This window comes from Prunus avium, chromosome 6 (assembly GCF_965620075.1).
Source record: "Prunus avium chromosome 6, drPruAviu1.hap1.1, whole genome shotgun sequence".
NCBI lineage: Eukaryota > Viridiplantae > Streptophyta > Magnoliopsida > Rosales > Rosaceae > Prunus > Prunus avium.
In genome coordinates, this window is record NC_142289.1 from 38,738,913 (window position 1) to 38,755,610 (window position 16,698).

Genomic DNA, 16,698 nt, shown 5'->3' on the forward strand with positions numbered 1-16,698 from the left:
TGATAGCATTTCCCACAAGATAATGTTAGAGAACAAAATCATCCCAACACAATTTCCACTTTTGGTTTTCATTTTATGTGACGGTACTCGAAACCTTCAGGTTATAAAAAATAAGATGTGGTTATATTATTTGTTATTTTCTATTTTAGTAATTAATTATAATGTGAAAAAGGTATAGTGAGTACATGCGCCTACTTGGTCAAGTATGAAGATTATTACTTGTATATGAACTCCTACAATTTCTCAGAAGGAGGGAAGAAAATAAAAATAAAAATAAAAATAAAGAAAACAACGGTTTAATAATACTCACCAGAAAGAAGATTAGTTTTAGAACCCACCAAGAAGAAAAGTTTCAGAATTTTTGTTTTTGTTTTTACGACTTTCAGATTTCGGTTCTTTTCCCCGTAAAACCCCATGACCACGTGGATTGGAAAATGGACTCTCTCTCTCTCTCTCTCTCTCTCTCTCTCTGTGTGAACTCTCTCTCACTCCGATGTCCTATATATAAGCATGAATGAAAGGTCGAGTTTGAAAAGCACCGGAGCTTTGTACAGCAAGGAAGAAAGAGAGAACTATCCAACCCTCTCAAACAAATCCAACTTCTCCATCACTCACCATTCAAATTCGGAACTTTCTTTTCTAATTAATACACAATAATCCATTTCTGCTCTTTCGTTGGCTCGCAAATCCTCCTTTTAAGGTAAGAATTCCCCTTTCATTCTATAAATGATCTCCTTTTTGCTCTTCTTTTTATTCTTGTAGTTTGTTTGTTTGGTGTTTGGTCTGTGAGGAGGCACAAATGGTAAAAGTTTCTTTCTTGGGTCAAAGTTGGTTTTTTTTTAATGCTCTTCTGATGAACTGGGTGTTGTGGGTTTTGATCTTAATCTCTCATGGGAATGTGCTTGTTTTCCAGTTATTTTTGTTTGAATTTTCGCTCTCGAGTAATGGGTTTTGTGGATCCCTGCTCTTTGTTCAATGGGTTTGTATGCCGGGTTTCATCCAAGATGGTTAATAAATTATTCATTTTATGTGGAAATGGTATCAAAATGGAATAGAATCCTCTGTTGAGTGATGTTTGTTTGTCTTTTTTTTTAAGAAACTAAGAATTTTTGGTGATGGGTTCTGTAGATTTATGGTCTTTTTCAATGGGCTCTGTATCAGTATAAAATGAGACCATTCTTGGCGATGGTACGTACTGTTTATATCTTTCCTTAACTTATTTACATTGGTAGATTTTACCACATAGACAATGAGTGCTATTATATTAGAAGAAAATGGATTTCATGGATTGAAAACAGTTGCAGTTGCATCCGGATGTATACCTGATATTCTTGTAGGTTTTATAGATCTAAGCTGTTTTCATAGTATGATGGATTCTTATTCATGTTTGGGATAATTTAACTGCATGTTTACATTGATAAAGGCTGGATTTAGTACCTTCTGTGATGCTTTTCTGTTATACAAGGCATTGCCAGATATGGAATATTCACTGAATCTCATTCTTTCTCTTTTTTCTCAGGAGTCCGAAATCTCTGGGTTGATAGAACCCCCTCTGTTGTCAAATGGGAATTTCCTTTTCCTGCCTATTTGCTGAGCACGCCGATTTGGAAAGTGGGTTAGAATCAATAATTGTAAAGTCCATCAGCTTTGGGGATGATGAAGTGAAAACTCCAGTTAGATCAGTCAGTTTCAAAAGTGGTGATACAGAACCCACAATAATGAAATCTTTAGGCTCTGGAAAGATGACACTAGAAACTTCTGTTAGCTTTAAAGGGAACGAGTTAGAGAAAATGGTATTGTTTAAGGTTCCTTCATTAGAAAAGAGCATGAGCACTCCTTCACTCAGTCCCCTTATCAAAGAAATGAACATTGCACCAATCAGCCCCATTAGCAAAGAGATGAACATTCAACCCCCAAGATCAGATAGTTCGCTGGGGATGATCCAACCCTTGCAATTTCCACATCCCGCCAGCCCCAAACACAGGGCCGCAATTAAATTGCAAAAAGTATACAAAAGCTTCCGAACCAGACGAAAGCTAGCAGATTGTGCGGTTCTTGTTGAACAGGACTGGTATGTATTTCACTGTCATGTTCTAATCTTGTCAATTTGTGCAAAAAATTTATGTGTTTCTATCTTATTTAATTCAAAATTTTGTAATAATATAGGTGGAAGGTTTTAGATTTCGTTGAGCTCAAGCGGAGTTCTATATCATTCTTTGAAATTGAGAAAAATGAAACTGCCATCTCACGTTGGTCTAGAGCAAGGACCAGAGCTGCGAAGGTAACTTTTTAACGGATTTGTATGCTTGACTTTAAGTTTTTTGTAATTTTTTCAGAAAATTAAGCATGTCTTGGTCACTGCAGGTTGGAAAAGGTCTATCAAAGAATGAAAAAGCACAAAAACTTGCTCTGCAGCACTGGCTTGAAGCAGTAAGTTGATTGCATTTGAGTGTCTTTTTTCCTTTTCTTTTATCTTTTATGAGCCATTACTGATCTCAATTCTTTATTATTACAGATTGACCCAAGGCATCGGTATGGACATAATCTACACTTTTATTACATTAACTGGCTCCATTGTGAGAGTAGAGAACCCTTCTTCTACTGGCTAGATATAGGAGAAGGGAAGGAAGTAAATCTTGTTGAAAAATGCCCTCGATCAAAACTTCAACAGCAGTGTATCAAGTATCTCGGACCGGTGAGCCTTTATGTCCTTATTGATAATCCTTCGATCTGTTTTTTCTTCCATTTCATTTGCTGATAATTATTCTTCTTAATATAGAAGGAAAGAATGGCCTACGAAGTTATTGTGGAGGATGGAAAATTCTTCTACAAGCAATCAGGGCAGGTCCTCCATACAACAGAAGAATTCGATGATGCCAAATGGATTTTTGTCCTTAGTGCTTCTAGAACCTTATATGTTGGCAAGAAAAAGAAGGGGACATTTCAGCATTCAAGTTTTTTGGCTGGAGGAGCCACATCTGCTGCTGGGAGATTAGTTGTTGAACATGGCATCATTAAGGTATGGATATAATACAAAAAAACTTGTAAAATCTTCTTCCTCTTTCCATACGTACCATTGTTTTGATGCTTATCTTTAGATATTGCCGTTGTATCTAACATTGGTTTCTTGTGACTTTCTACAGGCAGTTTGGCCTCACAGTGGTCATTATCGCCCTACAGAAGAAAATTTCAGAGACTTTGTCTCATTCCTCGAAGAGAACAAGGTGGATCTCACAGATGTTAAGGTATGTAGAAAATTAGAACTTATATTCTTTTGCGATGATTTGATATACTTAAAGAGAAAATAAGTGGAAACATTTTTACTGAAGATGCCCTCTTTTCTGTTATATTCAGTTAAGTCCGGTTGAGGAGGAAGAGGAAGGTTCACTTAGCAAGAAAAGAAGCAGTGCTCATATTAGATGCAACTCATCTGAAGGGGACTTCATCGAAAATGTATGTGAGTTAAAGAACCAAGAAACCATTGTTGAAGACTTGACTCGCGAGGAGACTGATTCAATGGTACAAGCTGCTGCTGCAATGGATTCTCATATGTCAAGCCGGCTCTGCAGTGTTAGTAAAAAATTGTCTAATCTGGCAATACCAAACAGGGAAAGATATTTCAAGAAGAGTGAAACTCAACCTTCTGCTTCAAGTTGCAGTAGTATAACTGTAGAATCTCCAGTGGATGGTTATGAAACAGCAGAAGAAAATCTCTCATCAGAACAAGATTACATGGTTCCAAAGAAGAACTTGTTTGAAGAAAACCATGAAGAGACTGAGGAAGAAGACATTCCTCAAGAATCAATTCTCAAGAGGATTAACTCACACAAAGGAATGAGATCATTTCAACTGGGAAAGCAGTTGTCATGCAAATGGACAACAGGAGCTGGACCTCGCATTGGTTGTGTGAGGGACTATCCCTCAGAGCTCCAGTTTCGAGCTTTGGAGCATGTCAACTTGTCCCCAAGAAGCGCAGCCCGTTCGAGATCATACTTCTCTCCTCGGATCATTAGCGGTTTGAGTCCAAGGGTGCTGATGCCGACAGAATGTGGCGGGGAGATGGAAGCAATCATAAGCTCGCCGGCACTTGAGAGATTGAAAAGCATTCACCATTCTAGAACTCAGTCCTCCCCACTTTTTACAGGAAGTAGAGCATGCGCAATTGCTAATGTCTCATGACTGAAAATAGATTTCTTTATTTATTATTCTTTTTCTTTTTATCCATATTAATTTATTCTTTTGTGTGAATAGAAAAGATGATATAAGAATTCTCTGTCATTCTTTTCCTACACAAATCATGTATACAGTTTTTTCATTAGTTCATCTTGTAAAAAGGGAGATGACAAATTGTAGGATTTTGGTGGGTTCGATGCCCTTTTAATACAAAAGAAGATTCAAATTTTTTCTTTTTCCTTAGTTGTATTTGGTGGGTTTGATGCCCTTTTAAAATTGTGTTGCTGTTTATGGACGCGAAACACAGATGCCATCCTTCTACAATAATTTATACAAAAGAACAAAAAAGGGCAAATAAAAATCATACACGCAAAACATTTTAAGGTTGGGTTGGGCATGCCTCAAATAGCAAACTAAACATTACTGTGATGGTGATTACTAACCACTTGTCACTCGTGGAGCCATTCATTCACTCACACTGATTACTAACTTCTTTTGACATGTTATCCACTCTATCAAAGATCACATATATAGGCAAAATGGCCATCTCCAATCAGAGCCTCAAGTTTTTTACTGAATTTGAAGTTCAAGCTTCACACTTTGAGCCTCAAGTTTTATCCTTGCAGGACTATCTCCCATTTCCTTTGTGGCAGCCATGGAAGCTCTGAAAATTTCATCTATTCCTTCACTCCAAATTCCATCTAAATTTGACAAAGCGCAATCCAAGAAACTCACTTCTTTCTGTTTTAATTCAATACCCAGTTCATCTTTCTCATTAGTTCAAAGAAACATATCAATATTCAAGATTTTCACCACCATATCATCTTCTGTTTCAACTGAGCCTGCAAACCCACCTGAACTAGAGGTTGAAAATCGCACCCAACAAGAGAAATTTGATTGGTATGCCCAATGGTACCCATTGATGCCAGTTTGTGATCTTGACAAGAGGGTGCCACATGCAAAGAAAGTTTTGGGTATTGATGTGGTGGTGTGGTGGGACAGAAATGAGAGTGCTTGGAAGGTGTTTGATGATTCTTGTCCTCACAGATTGGCTCCATTGTCTGAAGGGAGAATTGATCAGTGGGGGAGGCTGCAGTGTGTTTATCATGGCTGGTGTTTTAATGGCTCTGGTGACTGCAAGTTCATCCCTCAAGCACCTGCTGATGGCCCTCCGGTAAAAAACCCTTGAATGAAAAATTTTCATGCAAGTAGCAGATTGATAGTTTTGCTCACCTTCATACAAGTTAACTAGACTTCTAGAAGATGTCATATAATACCCCAGTTTTGCATAATTCTAATGAACTTAAACAGAACAGTCATATTGTTCTTTCAAGTTTGCAGAAGTGGTTTTATAAGAATAAAGTATGCAGTGCATGAATTATTTCTTTGACAAGATAACAGGGTTGACCCTTCTAGCATACTATGCAGATTCACACATCCAAGAAAGCATGTGTAGCTGCTTATCCAAGTACTGTGCAGAATGGCATTGTGTGGTTTTGGCCGAATTCCGATCCTCAATACAAAGATGTTCTTGCGGAGAAAAAACCTCCCTACATACCAGAACTAGATGATCCATCGTATTCTGGTTTAATGGGAAATAGAGAGATTCCTTACGGGTATGTAAAGATATATCTTTCAACCACTTTCTGATATAAAACTATTTTCCACTGAGGGAAAGGGATAATGATCTTTTATAAGTAACCTTGTGAATCTGTATCCTAGTCTCATTTCCTCTTTCACGTCAAATAACTTTTAGGTGTATCCACATGTAATATTACATTTTCATATAACAGAATATGCAATTATTCTAGCTATATCAGACAGATCCAGAAGATATGCTATAACTTTGCTTGATTTCTAAATTGCAATTCCAGGTATGAGGTCTTGATTGAAAATCTCATGGACCCTGCTCATGTTCCATATGCACATTATGGAATAATGCGAACGAATCAACCCAAAGGCAGATACATTTTTGTGGATCATTTTCATTTTTATTGAATTCAGTACGTTAATTTCTCGTTGTAATATGGTAGGTTCAGATGACTTACACTTCATTAATTTACAGAGAAGGCCGATAGAGAAGGGGGCAGACCATTGGATTTGAGTGTTCAGAAGTTAGACAAAAATGGTTTCATTGCAAAGCAGGAGTGGGGTCGCAGTAAATTTCTGCCACCATGTGTGTTCTATGCTTCTCCCCTTGATCCGGTTGACCAAGGTAATGGGGCTGCATCATCGGCTGGAACCAAAAAGGTAGTATAATATGTTGATTTACTTCTTGATTTTATATAAAGCTGACTGTGGCATCTATTCTATACTTTCCGTTATTTTTACACATACCCTTTATCTTTGTATTCCTTTGTGCATCTATTTATGTATATGCTGTTTTGTGTAGGTGTCATCAGCCCAGCGGAGAGCTCTTCTAATTTTTATATGCATTCCGGTTAGTCCAGGTAATAGCAGATTGATATGGACCTTCCCAAGAAACTTTGGCGTTTGGATTGATAAGATTGTTCCACGATGGATCTTTCATGTTGGACAAAACCTGATTTTGGACTCAGATTTATATCTTCTTCATGTTGAGGTGAGTTCTAACTCTCTATTGTATGAAATGAAGTTTAGGAATTATCTTGCATCTCACTTGCTGAATATGCAAGACATCACTTTTTCAGTTGACAAAGACCATGCTCTGGCTTTTTCTTGCAAAACTTTAAACTTGTTGCTAGATGGGCAATGAATGAGAAAACCTGGCAATTGTCAATTGGATCTATTTTACCTGAGCAGTGCCCAATATTAGCTGAACTTCCGAAAGACTAATTCTCTTTAAAACTTTTATGAGCTTGACCTATTTCCCCCCACCCCCAACACACACCACTGAAAGTAATGCTTTGGGTATCAAGTTTTAGAAACAATAAGAGAAACACCCTATGGAGTTGCTATGTGCAACCACATGATCATGGAAATAGTCTTAGGTCAATATTTTATTGCATGTGGTCTTGTATGACTCTTGAGTTCTTCCTACAGGAACGTAAGATAATGGATGCTGGCCCCAACCAGTGGCAGAAAGCATGTTTTGTGCCTACAAAGTCAGATGCCCTTGTGGTTGGTTTCAGAAAATGGTTAATCAAGTATGCTGGTGGTCAGGTAGATTGGAGAGGCAAGTTCAGTGGGGCTCTTCCTCCCACTCCCCCAAGAGAACAGTTGTTGGACAGGTAACTTACATACAACTATGAAGGAGGATTCGAACTTCTGTTGTTTACTTCTTAGTTTCAGAAAATAGGAACCATTTAACTCCTTGCCTGTCAAATTTTGATAGCAGATCCTTACAGAGGTCTTGGAGATGCTAAAAATTGGTGGTGTTGCGATAATGTTAACTCTATTAAAGTAGTGATAGTGAAAGCTTATGTGGAAACAAATTTTCTATTAGTTGACAAGTTTTACAAACTGAACCAACTAAAATATTTTGAAATCAATCTCTTTCAGTTTATTTTTTGGCATTTTCAGGTAATCAAATGATATAGGAATTTCTGGCACATTGATTAAAAATTTGCCATTTATCTTGCCATTTTGCCACATACATTGTTGGACACAAGCATTTGTTTTATTTGGTTGTGTTGGGATCCTTAGAACTAACTTGGAGTGTGTTAAAAGTCATATAGTTGAATGATAAAGGAGTTTTTGCACAACCTTCTCAGGTACTGGTCCCATGTGGTGAGCTGCAGCAGTTGCAGTGCTGCACACAAAGGTCTGAGGGTGCTGGAAGTTGTGTTGCAGGTCGTCTCTTTTTCTTTAGTTGGAATTGTTGCTGCAACCAAGCAGGCTGCGTTATCAGTGGCTGCAAGAACTACGCTAGTTGCAATGGCTATACTATCCTTTGCAGCTTCAAAATGGTTGGCTCACTTTATCTACAAACAGTTTCACTTCCACGACTACAACCATGCTCTTCGCTGAGATTAAAGTTCACTTACTGTTTAGATATAATGAAAACATTAAACACCCAATGGGGTAATGTAACTATGATATACATGTCCAGGTTTCTTAACTATGATATACATGTCCAGGTTTCTTAACCATGATATACATTAATATAAGTTTGTAAAATAAAAAGAGTATCATGTGAAGATTATTTCTTTGCATTAGAAATTGAAAGAAAGGGTGCGGAGAGGAAGAGGTAGTTGTGTTTGTCTCTAGCTCAAAAACATGAGAAAAATTTAGTTACAACGTGACGAGAGAGATAGAGAGAGTGAGTAAGAACCCGTTTCATACAAATTTTTGTCCAGCACCACAGTTCCTTAATGTTTACACGTAACATAGGTGCTCTGTATGTACCAAAACAAATTTGCCACCATCCTCATCTTGATAATCATTAACATCACAAATTGACAGTACCCCATTGTTTTTACCTCCACATCAAACGATCCCTTAATGGCTTTTACTACATTGTTTTTACCTCCACATTGTCTGGAAAAAAACAAATTATTAAACATAACACAACAAAAATTAACTCTAAAAAAATTATTGGCTTCTTGGCTCCTCCTCGAAGCAAATGGTCAAATTCCAAAACAAAGAAAATTAAAAGAATTTCGGAAAAAGATAAAAATAAATGAAATTGACAAGTGTCATAATCTCATTTATTTTGAGGAGGAGCTCCTCGTCAGTTTTAAGGAGCCAAACATTTTCCAAATATTAACACAAAAACATATTAATACAAACAAAATTCGATTTACATCCACCCCATTAGAGCAAAAACATTATTTACATCAAAGATATAAAGGACATGTAAAAATGAATTTACACCCCCGAGTTTACATCTTCCCACTAAAGTTGCTCCTATTGGCTTTTATGACATTGTTTGTACAACCACCAAATCCACTTGTTCAAATTAGGCCCAAAAAGTATAATTTGGGCCTCTAACAAATTTTTCTTAGCTGACGAGCGATGTGGCATTGCAAGCTGTCCAAGTGACAATTTCACGAAGAGTCAAAGACAATCCACCCAACCAAAAGCTCCCTGTCGCTTGCAGGCTTGGAGCAGAAGCTCTTCCACACTTGACATTAACATACAAACCACCGTCCTCGAAACTAAAGTAAACAAACCAGTAAAACCCAAGTCTCATTTCCTTCCACAAGCCTCCCTCAGCAGATCTCCATCAACCAACCCTCCACAGCTCCAGTTTCACATCTCATGTAAGTAAATTTCTGAACTTTCCCATTCATTTCCACTCAAGTTCCTTTATTTTCTTCTACTTTCTCTCAATACCCTCCAAAATTTAGTTCATGCATTCCAAGATCTGATTGGTTTTACTACCTGGGTTTTCTTCAAAACTCATGAAAGAATCAAATCCGGCCACTGAGCCCATTGGGCAAAACCTGATAAAGCTCATAAGCAATCTCTGCTTCTCAGTGTTTGTGTTCTCAGTGCTTATAATCACTGTGATTGCCATCACCTACCAACCCCCAGATCCATGGCTGGAGTCAGCTCCAGCCTTAACAAAACTCTTCACTGAGTCTGAGAATGCCACTTTCAAGAATGACAATTCTATCCTCAAGACAGGTGAGGATTTACTTGCCCCTGCCGTGCCTCCGGCTTCGGAGGACCGCATCACCGAGGCGGTGATTGAGAAATCAGAAGCCAATATCATCAACTCCACCCCACCCCAATTGAATTGTGAGGATTTGGAGAGAGTGAATTGCTCGGACCCTCGAGCTTTGATTGCGGTGGAGAGGTTTAATTTGAGGCTCTTTAAGTCCATTGTGTTCTTGGAGTATCAGACCCCGGTTAATGGGTCGAAACCGGACGAGTGTGATGTGTTGTGGAGGTTTAGGAACAAGAAGGAGAAGTCTTGGAGGAAGTATAGGGATTTTAGGAGGTTTAAGCTTGGATTTGGAGTGAATTGTACCTATAAGGTGGTCCATGCCAGAGGGTGGCATTCGGGTATTAATGCTCGAAGGCCGAGGAGGATTAGTAATAGCACTAGGGGTGCTAAAATAGCCCCATCAGTTCGTGACGAACAGATTAATGATACAATCCCAAGCTTGGGATCGGATATGAATTTTAGGAAGGGTAAGTACTTGTACTATTCACGTGGAGGGGATTATTGCAAAGGAATGAACCAATACCAATGGAGTTTCTTGTGTGGTTTAGGTGAGGCTATGTATTTGAACAGGACATTTGTGATGGATTTGAGTGTATGCTTGGCGGGGAGTTATACTCCAAGTAATAAAGATGAGGAAGGGAAAGATTTTCGGTATTACTTTGATTTTGAGCATCTTAAGGAGAGTGCCTCAATTGTGGAGGAGGTTGAATTTTTGAGGGATTGGAAGAAGTGGGATCGGAGCCATAAGAGGAAAGTGCCAGTTAAGAAGGTTGCGAGCCATAAGATCACACCAATGCAACTCAAGAAAGAAAAGAGCACAGTTATATGGAGGCAGTTTGATGGTGCAGAGCCAGAAAATTACTGGTACAGGGTGTGTGAAGGACAAGCTGCTAAGTACGTACAGAGGCCATGGCACGCTCTGTGGAAATCAAAGAGATTGATGAATATTGTTACAGAGATCAGCGGGCGAATGGACTGGGATTTTGATGCTGTTCATGTTGTGCGAGGAGAGAAGGCACAAAATAAGGACCTTTGGCCTCATTTGGATTATGATACATCCCCTGACATGCTTCTTGAGAAGGTAAAGAGGATGGTTCAGCCTTGGAGGAATCTGTATATAGCCACTAATGAACCGTTCTACAATTACTTTGATAAACTGAGGTCTCAGTACAAGGTTCATTTGCTTGATGATTACAAAGAACTGTGGAGTAATACAAGTGAGTGGTACAATGAGACTAGGATTTTAAACGATGGACGACCAGTTGAGTTTGATGGGTACATGAGGGTTGAAGTGGATACTGAGGTCCTTTACAGGGCAAAGACGCGTGTGGAAACGTTCTATAATTTAACCGGAGATTGCAAGGATGGAATCAACACATGCTGACCAGGTCGGAGAGACCTCTAGTTGCTTATTTCATATTTTGATTCACATTTCTGAGTGATACTGTTGAATTCAGGTCAGGCTTATCGTTGTATTTGCTTGTTCTTTTATTGTATTGATGGTTGGAAATTCAAAGCCTATATTGTACTATAGATGCAACTCATTTTGACATCCACATCAATTTATCTCTTACAAGCTCTAGTAGAATGTCCATCTTCCCGAATATAAATTACCTGCCATTATCTTTTCTCTTTGCATTTTCCTTCAAATGTGACACATTTATTTGCGCATGAATCGAGGCCTAAGTGGATACAACGCATTTACATTTCTCTGGAACTGCAGAGAATGAGTTGTATGCCTCACATATGACACTTATCTTTGAACTTTTTGCGTTGGTATTACTCAGGAAATGCCTAGTATAGATTTATAATGCTCTGCTTTCTCTTCAAATACCGTATCATTCCTGAAAGTCATCATTGGCGACTAGTTTTGCAAAATGCTTAAACAGTTGGTAGTTTGATGCATATGGACTGAATCAAGCTGTAAATGCATCAATCTATTAGCAATGAATCATTTCATCCCTTAACTACGTGCACATGGAGGGTTTTTCTAGAGGGGAATATCTTGAAAGGCAGCAGATGCACTTTGATTTTGCTTATGTACCGGAAAACTGAAGTTGTAAAATTGCTCTTTTCCCTTGCTCAAACATTGTTTATCAAGTTTGAAAACCAGAAACACTTTGTTTATGCAGACACAGCTTTCCTTTTCGCTTGCTCTTTGTTGTATACTTGCATTCAGAAAGTTGCAAATAGAGATATACCATGAGGGAAAGGAAATAGTCTTATATCATTTACATTCACAATCATGATTGGTATGCCGAATCCATATATTGCTTAATCCTTAAAGGCAAATTTGACCATAGAAAATCAAATATATGATTAATTCGACCCTTGCTTTTCATCTAAAACAATTCATTTTTCAAGTCAGTCTTAGTTCATTAGTGCATCAAGCGCTTTTCTGATTTGCATGGTTTTCTTCCACATTCCAGCTTTGGGTTGGTGCCACTTCATTATGCAAAGGTATGTATTCCTGCGGGAGAAAAATGATGAAACCAATATAATTCAACAAGTACAAAACAGGGCAGTTTTGATAGGGAAGAAATAGTATAAAAGGAGAGTATATATGTATATCAGTACCTCCATCCTCTGTATCAGCTCTTGAGCAGTTTTTGCAGATATGACAATGTTCCTTGCAGATAAATTAATAAATCCTTCTTCCACGCCTTTGTCAAACAGACGAAGCAAGCAATCATAATACCCATCAATGTTTAAGAGACCCACCTGATTTTGCAACCAAAATATGTAGAAGTGGTTAATATGTTAATGTCCTTTTTTTGGAAAATTGGTTAACATAATTTCGGAAAAAAGGTCAATTTTCATTTTCATTCGCCATGACTTACTCACTAAGTTATGCTATCAAATGCCTATGTACAAGCGTGTGGATGATTTCTGACTGTTAATTCATGAAACGAAATCTCATTAACAATTAGAAATCACACACGTATGTGACCTTATCAAAATCTTTTACTTTATTTCAACTCTACTTGTCCCATAATTTGTGTAAGAATGATTTTTTTTTTCGGTGGAAAGTGCATAGAATGATTATGAAATGATTGCTGTGACAAAGATTACAGTACTAATAACGAATTTAGAAGGGGAAGAGTAGGCCTCAATTATGGGCCTACAAATGGTTGCCAAGTCTTATTCAGGGCCATCCATATCATATAACGTGGATGCATGATGGCTATAAAGTTAGAAGCCCGATCTGACTTGTAACCAAATACAGTCGAGTAGTTGGCACTCAATTTGGATGTCTTAATTAACAAGTTTGAAACCTCACGCTCTAGAAGAATTTGCTTTAGAATGTACTCAATGTTTACGCTGGGTTTAGGATGACCCTTTTTCTAATGGTTTCAAATACAAGTTAATATACCCAAAATAGTTTGAATTTAATTCACTTCCAACTGGAAGTTATCACATAATCAAAACCAAGAAAAAGGAAATGAGTGCGGTTTGTGGTGATTGTACATATATTTAAAGTTTATGTAAAGAGTCGGGTCGGGAATCCTATATTTTTTTTTTTTTCTCGTCACATAAAAAAGTAGAAATTGATTTCAAAAAGAAAAATCTTCTTAAATACTTCAAAAGCATATAAACAGCAAAAAACGAAAAGCATACAATTCAAACATCTTGATAAAACTTTATGAAGCGTATAATATTAATATTTGCGATTCAACCACGTATTAGGTGCAATCCCCAAGAACATCAAAATGAAGTGAAATCTATTTATATAAAGTAAAAGGCAGAGAATGATAAAACATTCAAAATACCAAGAAAATGTCATTGGTTAATATAAATATTAAGAATTGAAATTATTAATTAAATGAAGATAATATGGTAAATTCACATTTTTTCATAGTAAAAAAATTTTAAATTAAAAGAAAAATCAAATAATGGATCATATTTTTAATTCTAGGTCAAAGTTCATTTTTATTCATTTGTTTTTATTACACACAAAACAATAAGAGCACTCTAATAAAAACGTCATCATTCACTCATTTTATGCGTATGGTAAGGATCTTACGGTCTTGTTATAATCATTCTGATGTGGAAAATTTGTTTAATTGATTGAGTCATTATCGAAGGCCATGATCTAATTGACTAAACAATAATATCATTAAGGATCCCTATGGTTTAAGTCTCTTGAGCAATTAATTATGTGCTAAGACCTACAGTTCTTGCTAGGGTATAGCTGGTAAACCCCAACAAATACTGAAAACTTTTAATAGACAGATTGAAATGTTTCAAGGGAACATGCATTTTATAAATAATTGTTAAACTTACATGCCCATGCATCTTGTTCTTTTACATGCAGAGAATAAGAAGAGAAAAAGAAAACAGAGTAATAAGCTTACTGGTTTGTCATGGATTCCAAGCTGAGACCATGTTATCATCTCAAGCAACTCTTCCATGGTTCCATACCCACCTTCATATATATATGGATGGATTATCCAAAAGCCCAGAAAATTAAGAAGGATCAAAATGCATGATATATAATGCAGAAAAACTAAACTATATCAGCAGTGTTTAAATAAAACTCTTATATACATTTTGCAACTTTAATTATGTTTTTTCTAGTTGAAATATTAATTATATACCAGGAAGTGCAATGAAAGCATCAGCTCGACGAGCCATCTCAGCCTTCCTTTCATGCATATCCGATACAATCAACACTTCTCCTACTGAATTGCCTGATATCTAATCAAATCAATCACAGAATTTTAATTGCTTCATTAATTAGCATATATTAATATAGTTAATTAGCAATACACAACAGAATTAAGGTTAGAAAAAGGAGAGCATGTATGGCTAGTACCTCAAGTGGAACAAGGGCTGTTGGGATAACTCTATTTAGCAAAAACCAGATTATTAATTAGTAAGATTAATCACTTAATTAATCAAAGATTCGTACTACTTACCTATAGCATTAGCATATAATTAAACAAGTAAGGATTGAGGTTTATTAATTATATACTTGATCTGGGCCTCATTGAATTAAATAGTCTTACCCAAGAACATGACATCCACCATCATAAACTGTTTGTGAAACCAACCCCATGAGCCCTACACTTCCTCCTCCATACACCAAATCCATCTTCCTCTCCACCTGATCAAACTTAATTTCATTAATTACCTTTGCTAATTGCAATCAAACCCCGGCCTCAAGTTATATCAATAACAAACAACTAAGACCAATTCATTTTAACCAGTGTGTGTATATATATACTTGCCACATGAGTGTCTTTGAGAGAGAGAGAGAGAGTAGCAAAATTACCAGTTGAGTCCCAAGTTGAAGAGCTGCATCACTGAATATCTTTCTATGGCCTGAATTACTTCCGCAGAAGACACACACCCTTTTGAACTTACCCATTAATTATAATATACTAGTTTCTACTTCCTACCTAAAGCTAGCTATAGAGTTTCTTCACCTCCGATGGATATGGATGCAAACAAGTTGTTTGATCACTACAATATATTCTTTTTGCTGAATAAGTCGCAGGCCCTCTAACAATCCTATCGATCTCTCTCCACACACACATATATAGACACAAATATATCTATATATATATATTAAAAGTCTAATAAATAATTTTGAAATTGTACCGGTGGTACTGACACGTGAGAGGTGATGTTAACTGATATGGGCCCTGTGCATGAAAATAATGCAAGTGTTATTCACTTTTCAGTCAAACAAGATTCTGCCTTTCTTTCATTCTTTGTATTCTATATCTCATTTGTGTTGGTGGGTGCACCAATAATACATACGCTCCTCCTCCCTCTCGCCTTCCTTTCCCGAGAGAGAGAGAGAGAGAGAGAGAGAGGATCATTCATTCATCTCCTCTACTTCTTGGACTTGGAAAACTCCTAAGCTAAGCCAAGGACCTAAGCTAACCTAGCACTTTTGTATTTCGGGTGCATATTGGTCCCTTGGCAGAGATCTATTCAGTTGAGTGGCTACATGCCATAATTATGACCGCCTAATATTCATAGCAAAAGTTGGGGAAATTCTCAGCTAGCTCCTACAAGCTGCATGCACTTTTACCACATTCACCTCCTAATCATAAGCGTATGTCATGTCTGGCTAATATTTTAGGATTAATTATGATCACGCTTCAATCCTATCCTATTGGACAATCTTCATAATGGTTCTTAATCCCATAAGTATATATGTGCGGTTGCTAGAGAGAGAGAGACTCGCATGAGATATTGTATATTGATATTTGAGTAGTTTATTCTCTGTGCATGACTTTTGTTCTTTAAACAACGTGCTTAGAACTTATTTTTGCTCAATTTTCTTTAGTGTTGATTTGATTTATTAACATGGTTGATTCTTTAGGGTGTAAAATCACTCTTTGGAGCTTAAATTTTAGGTTGAAATCTCAGATTACCTTAATTGCTTAAACTCTAAAATATAAACTCTAAAGGGTTATTTTGTATCCTAAATAAACAATTATGCGAATCAAATCTGAAGACAAATAAGCAAAATTGAGATTTTCTCGACTCTTCCGCTCTATAAAATTTAAAATAATGGATGTTTGAAAATCTCATTTTATATTTAAATATCTAGACCTTTTATCTTATTCAAACAGAAGTGATATGAGAGCAAAACTCGAACTCTTTTTTGTCGAGATAAGTTCCATTACTCATAAACAGAACATTTCAAAAGACCAAATAACAAAGAATTACAACATAACATTAACTTGAACTCTTTGGTGTAAATGTGAGGTGAAAAACTATAGCACACTCCCACATATAGCTCCCTAGACTTGAAAGACTAACTATCAATATTTCGATCTCTTCAATGATGCACACTTCACCATCCATGATTTAATTATGATAGGCATGATCAAATCAAAAATGGGGTTCAAGGTTCAAGCGTGCATCATAGATGATGATGATGTGCGGTCACCTTGGGGCCCACCACGGGTTAA

At 36.9% G+C, this 16,698-nt stretch overlaps 4 protein-coding genes across 4 annotated transcripts; 3 read left to right on the forward strand and 1 right to left on the reverse strand.

The window, feature by feature from the left end:
* Nucleotides 1-328: 328 nt before the first annotated feature.
* Nucleotides 329-4,410, forward strand: LOC110758997 (calmodulin-binding family protein). The gene is made up of 8 exons (XM_021960990.2): nucleotides 329-700; nucleotides 1,520-2,071; nucleotides 2,167-2,281; nucleotides 2,365-2,430; nucleotides 2,516-2,695; nucleotides 2,780-3,019; nucleotides 3,144-3,245; nucleotides 3,355-4,410. Exons 2-8 carry the CDS (start codon nucleotides 1,563-1,565, stop codon nucleotides 4,177-4,179), a joined length of 2,037 nt encoding a protein of 678 aa, XP_021816682.2. The 5' UTR covers nucleotides 329-700; nucleotides 1,520-1,562; the 3' UTR covers nucleotides 4,180-4,410.
* A 309-nt stretch (nucleotides 4,411-4,719) lies between these two features.
* On the forward strand, nucleotides 4,720-8,291 carry ACD1-LIKE (ACD1-like protein). The gene is made up of 7 exons (XM_021960992.2): nucleotides 4,720-5,347; nucleotides 5,602-5,789; nucleotides 6,048-6,133; nucleotides 6,239-6,423; nucleotides 6,566-6,754; nucleotides 7,195-7,382; nucleotides 7,866-8,291. Exons 1-7 carry the CDS (start codon nucleotides 4,829-4,831, stop codon nucleotides 8,119-8,121), a joined length of 1,611 nt encoding a protein of 536 aa, XP_021816684.1. The 5' UTR covers nucleotides 4,720-4,828; the 3' UTR covers nucleotides 8,122-8,291.
* An 874-nt stretch (nucleotides 8,292-9,165) lies between these two features.
* Nucleotides 9,166-11,354, forward strand: SUB1 (calcium ion binding protein). Its single transcript, XM_021960991.2, has one exon. The coding sequence runs from the start codon at nucleotides 9,498-9,500 to the stop codon at nucleotides 11,148-11,150; it is 1,653 nt and encodes a 550-aa protein (XP_021816683.1). The 5' UTR covers nucleotides 9,166-9,497; the 3' UTR covers nucleotides 11,151-11,354.
* A 551-nt stretch (nucleotides 11,355-11,905) lies between these two features.
* On the reverse strand, nucleotides 11,906-15,155 carry LOC110759002 (putative cytokinin riboside 5'-monophosphate phosphoribohydrolase LOGL1). The gene is made up of 7 exons (XM_021961001.2): nucleotides 15,042-15,155; nucleotides 14,776-14,873; nucleotides 14,583-14,613; nucleotides 14,365-14,464; nucleotides 14,122-14,192; nucleotides 12,344-12,487; nucleotides 11,906-12,236 (listed from the first exon to the last, which is right to left on the reverse strand). Exons 1-7 carry the CDS (start codon nucleotides 15,135-15,137, stop codon nucleotides 12,153-12,155), a joined length of 624 nt encoding a protein of 207 aa, XP_021816693.1. The 5' UTR covers nucleotides 15,138-15,155; the 3' UTR covers nucleotides 11,906-12,152.
* Between the last annotated feature and the right edge of the window lie 1,543 nt (nucleotides 15,156-16,698).

Excerpts from the sequence above, each read along its gene's own strand:
- LOC110758997 (XM_021960990.2), top strand. The coding sequence starts at position 1,563 with ATGGGAATTTCCTTTTCCTGCCTATTTGCTGAGCACGCCGATTTGGAA. Across the intron at positions 2,282-2,364 it reads CAAGGACCAGAGCTGCGAAG|GTTGGAAAAGGTCTATCAAA; the intron begins GTAACTTTTTAA and ends TGGTCACTGCAG. Across the intron at positions 2,431-2,515 it reads TGCAGCACTGGCTTGAAGCA|ATTGACCCAAGGCATCGGTA; the intron begins GTAAGTTGATTG and ends TTATTATTACAG.
- ACD1-LIKE (XM_021960992.2), top strand. The coding sequence starts at position 4,829 with ATGGAAGCTCTGAAAATTTCATCTATTCCTTCACTCCAAATTCCATCT. Across the intron at positions 6,134-6,238 it reads GCGAACGAATCAACCCAAAG|AGAAGGCCGATAGAGAAGGG; the intron begins GCAGATACATTT and ends ATTAATTTACAG. Across the intron at positions 6,755-7,194 it reads TATATCTTCTTCATGTTGAG|GAACGTAAGATAATGGATGC; the intron begins GTGAGTTCTAAC and ends TTCTTCCTACAG.
- SUB1 (XM_021960991.2), top strand. The coding sequence starts at position 9,498 with ATGAAAGAATCAAATCCGGCCACTGAGCCCATTGGGCAAAACCTGATA.
- LOC110759002 (XM_021961001.2), bottom strand. The coding sequence starts at position 15,137 with ATGGGTAAGTTCAAAAGGGTGTGTGTCTTCTGCGGAAGTAATTCAGGC. Across the intron at positions 14,874-15,041 it reads TTCAACTTGGGACTCAACTG|GTGGAGAGGAAGATGGATTT; the intron begins GTAATTTTGCTA and ends AAGTTTGATCAG. Across the intron at positions 14,193-14,364 it reads TGCTTTCATTGCACTTCCTG|GTGGGTATGGAACCATGGAA; the intron begins GTATATAATTAA and ends ATATATATGAAG.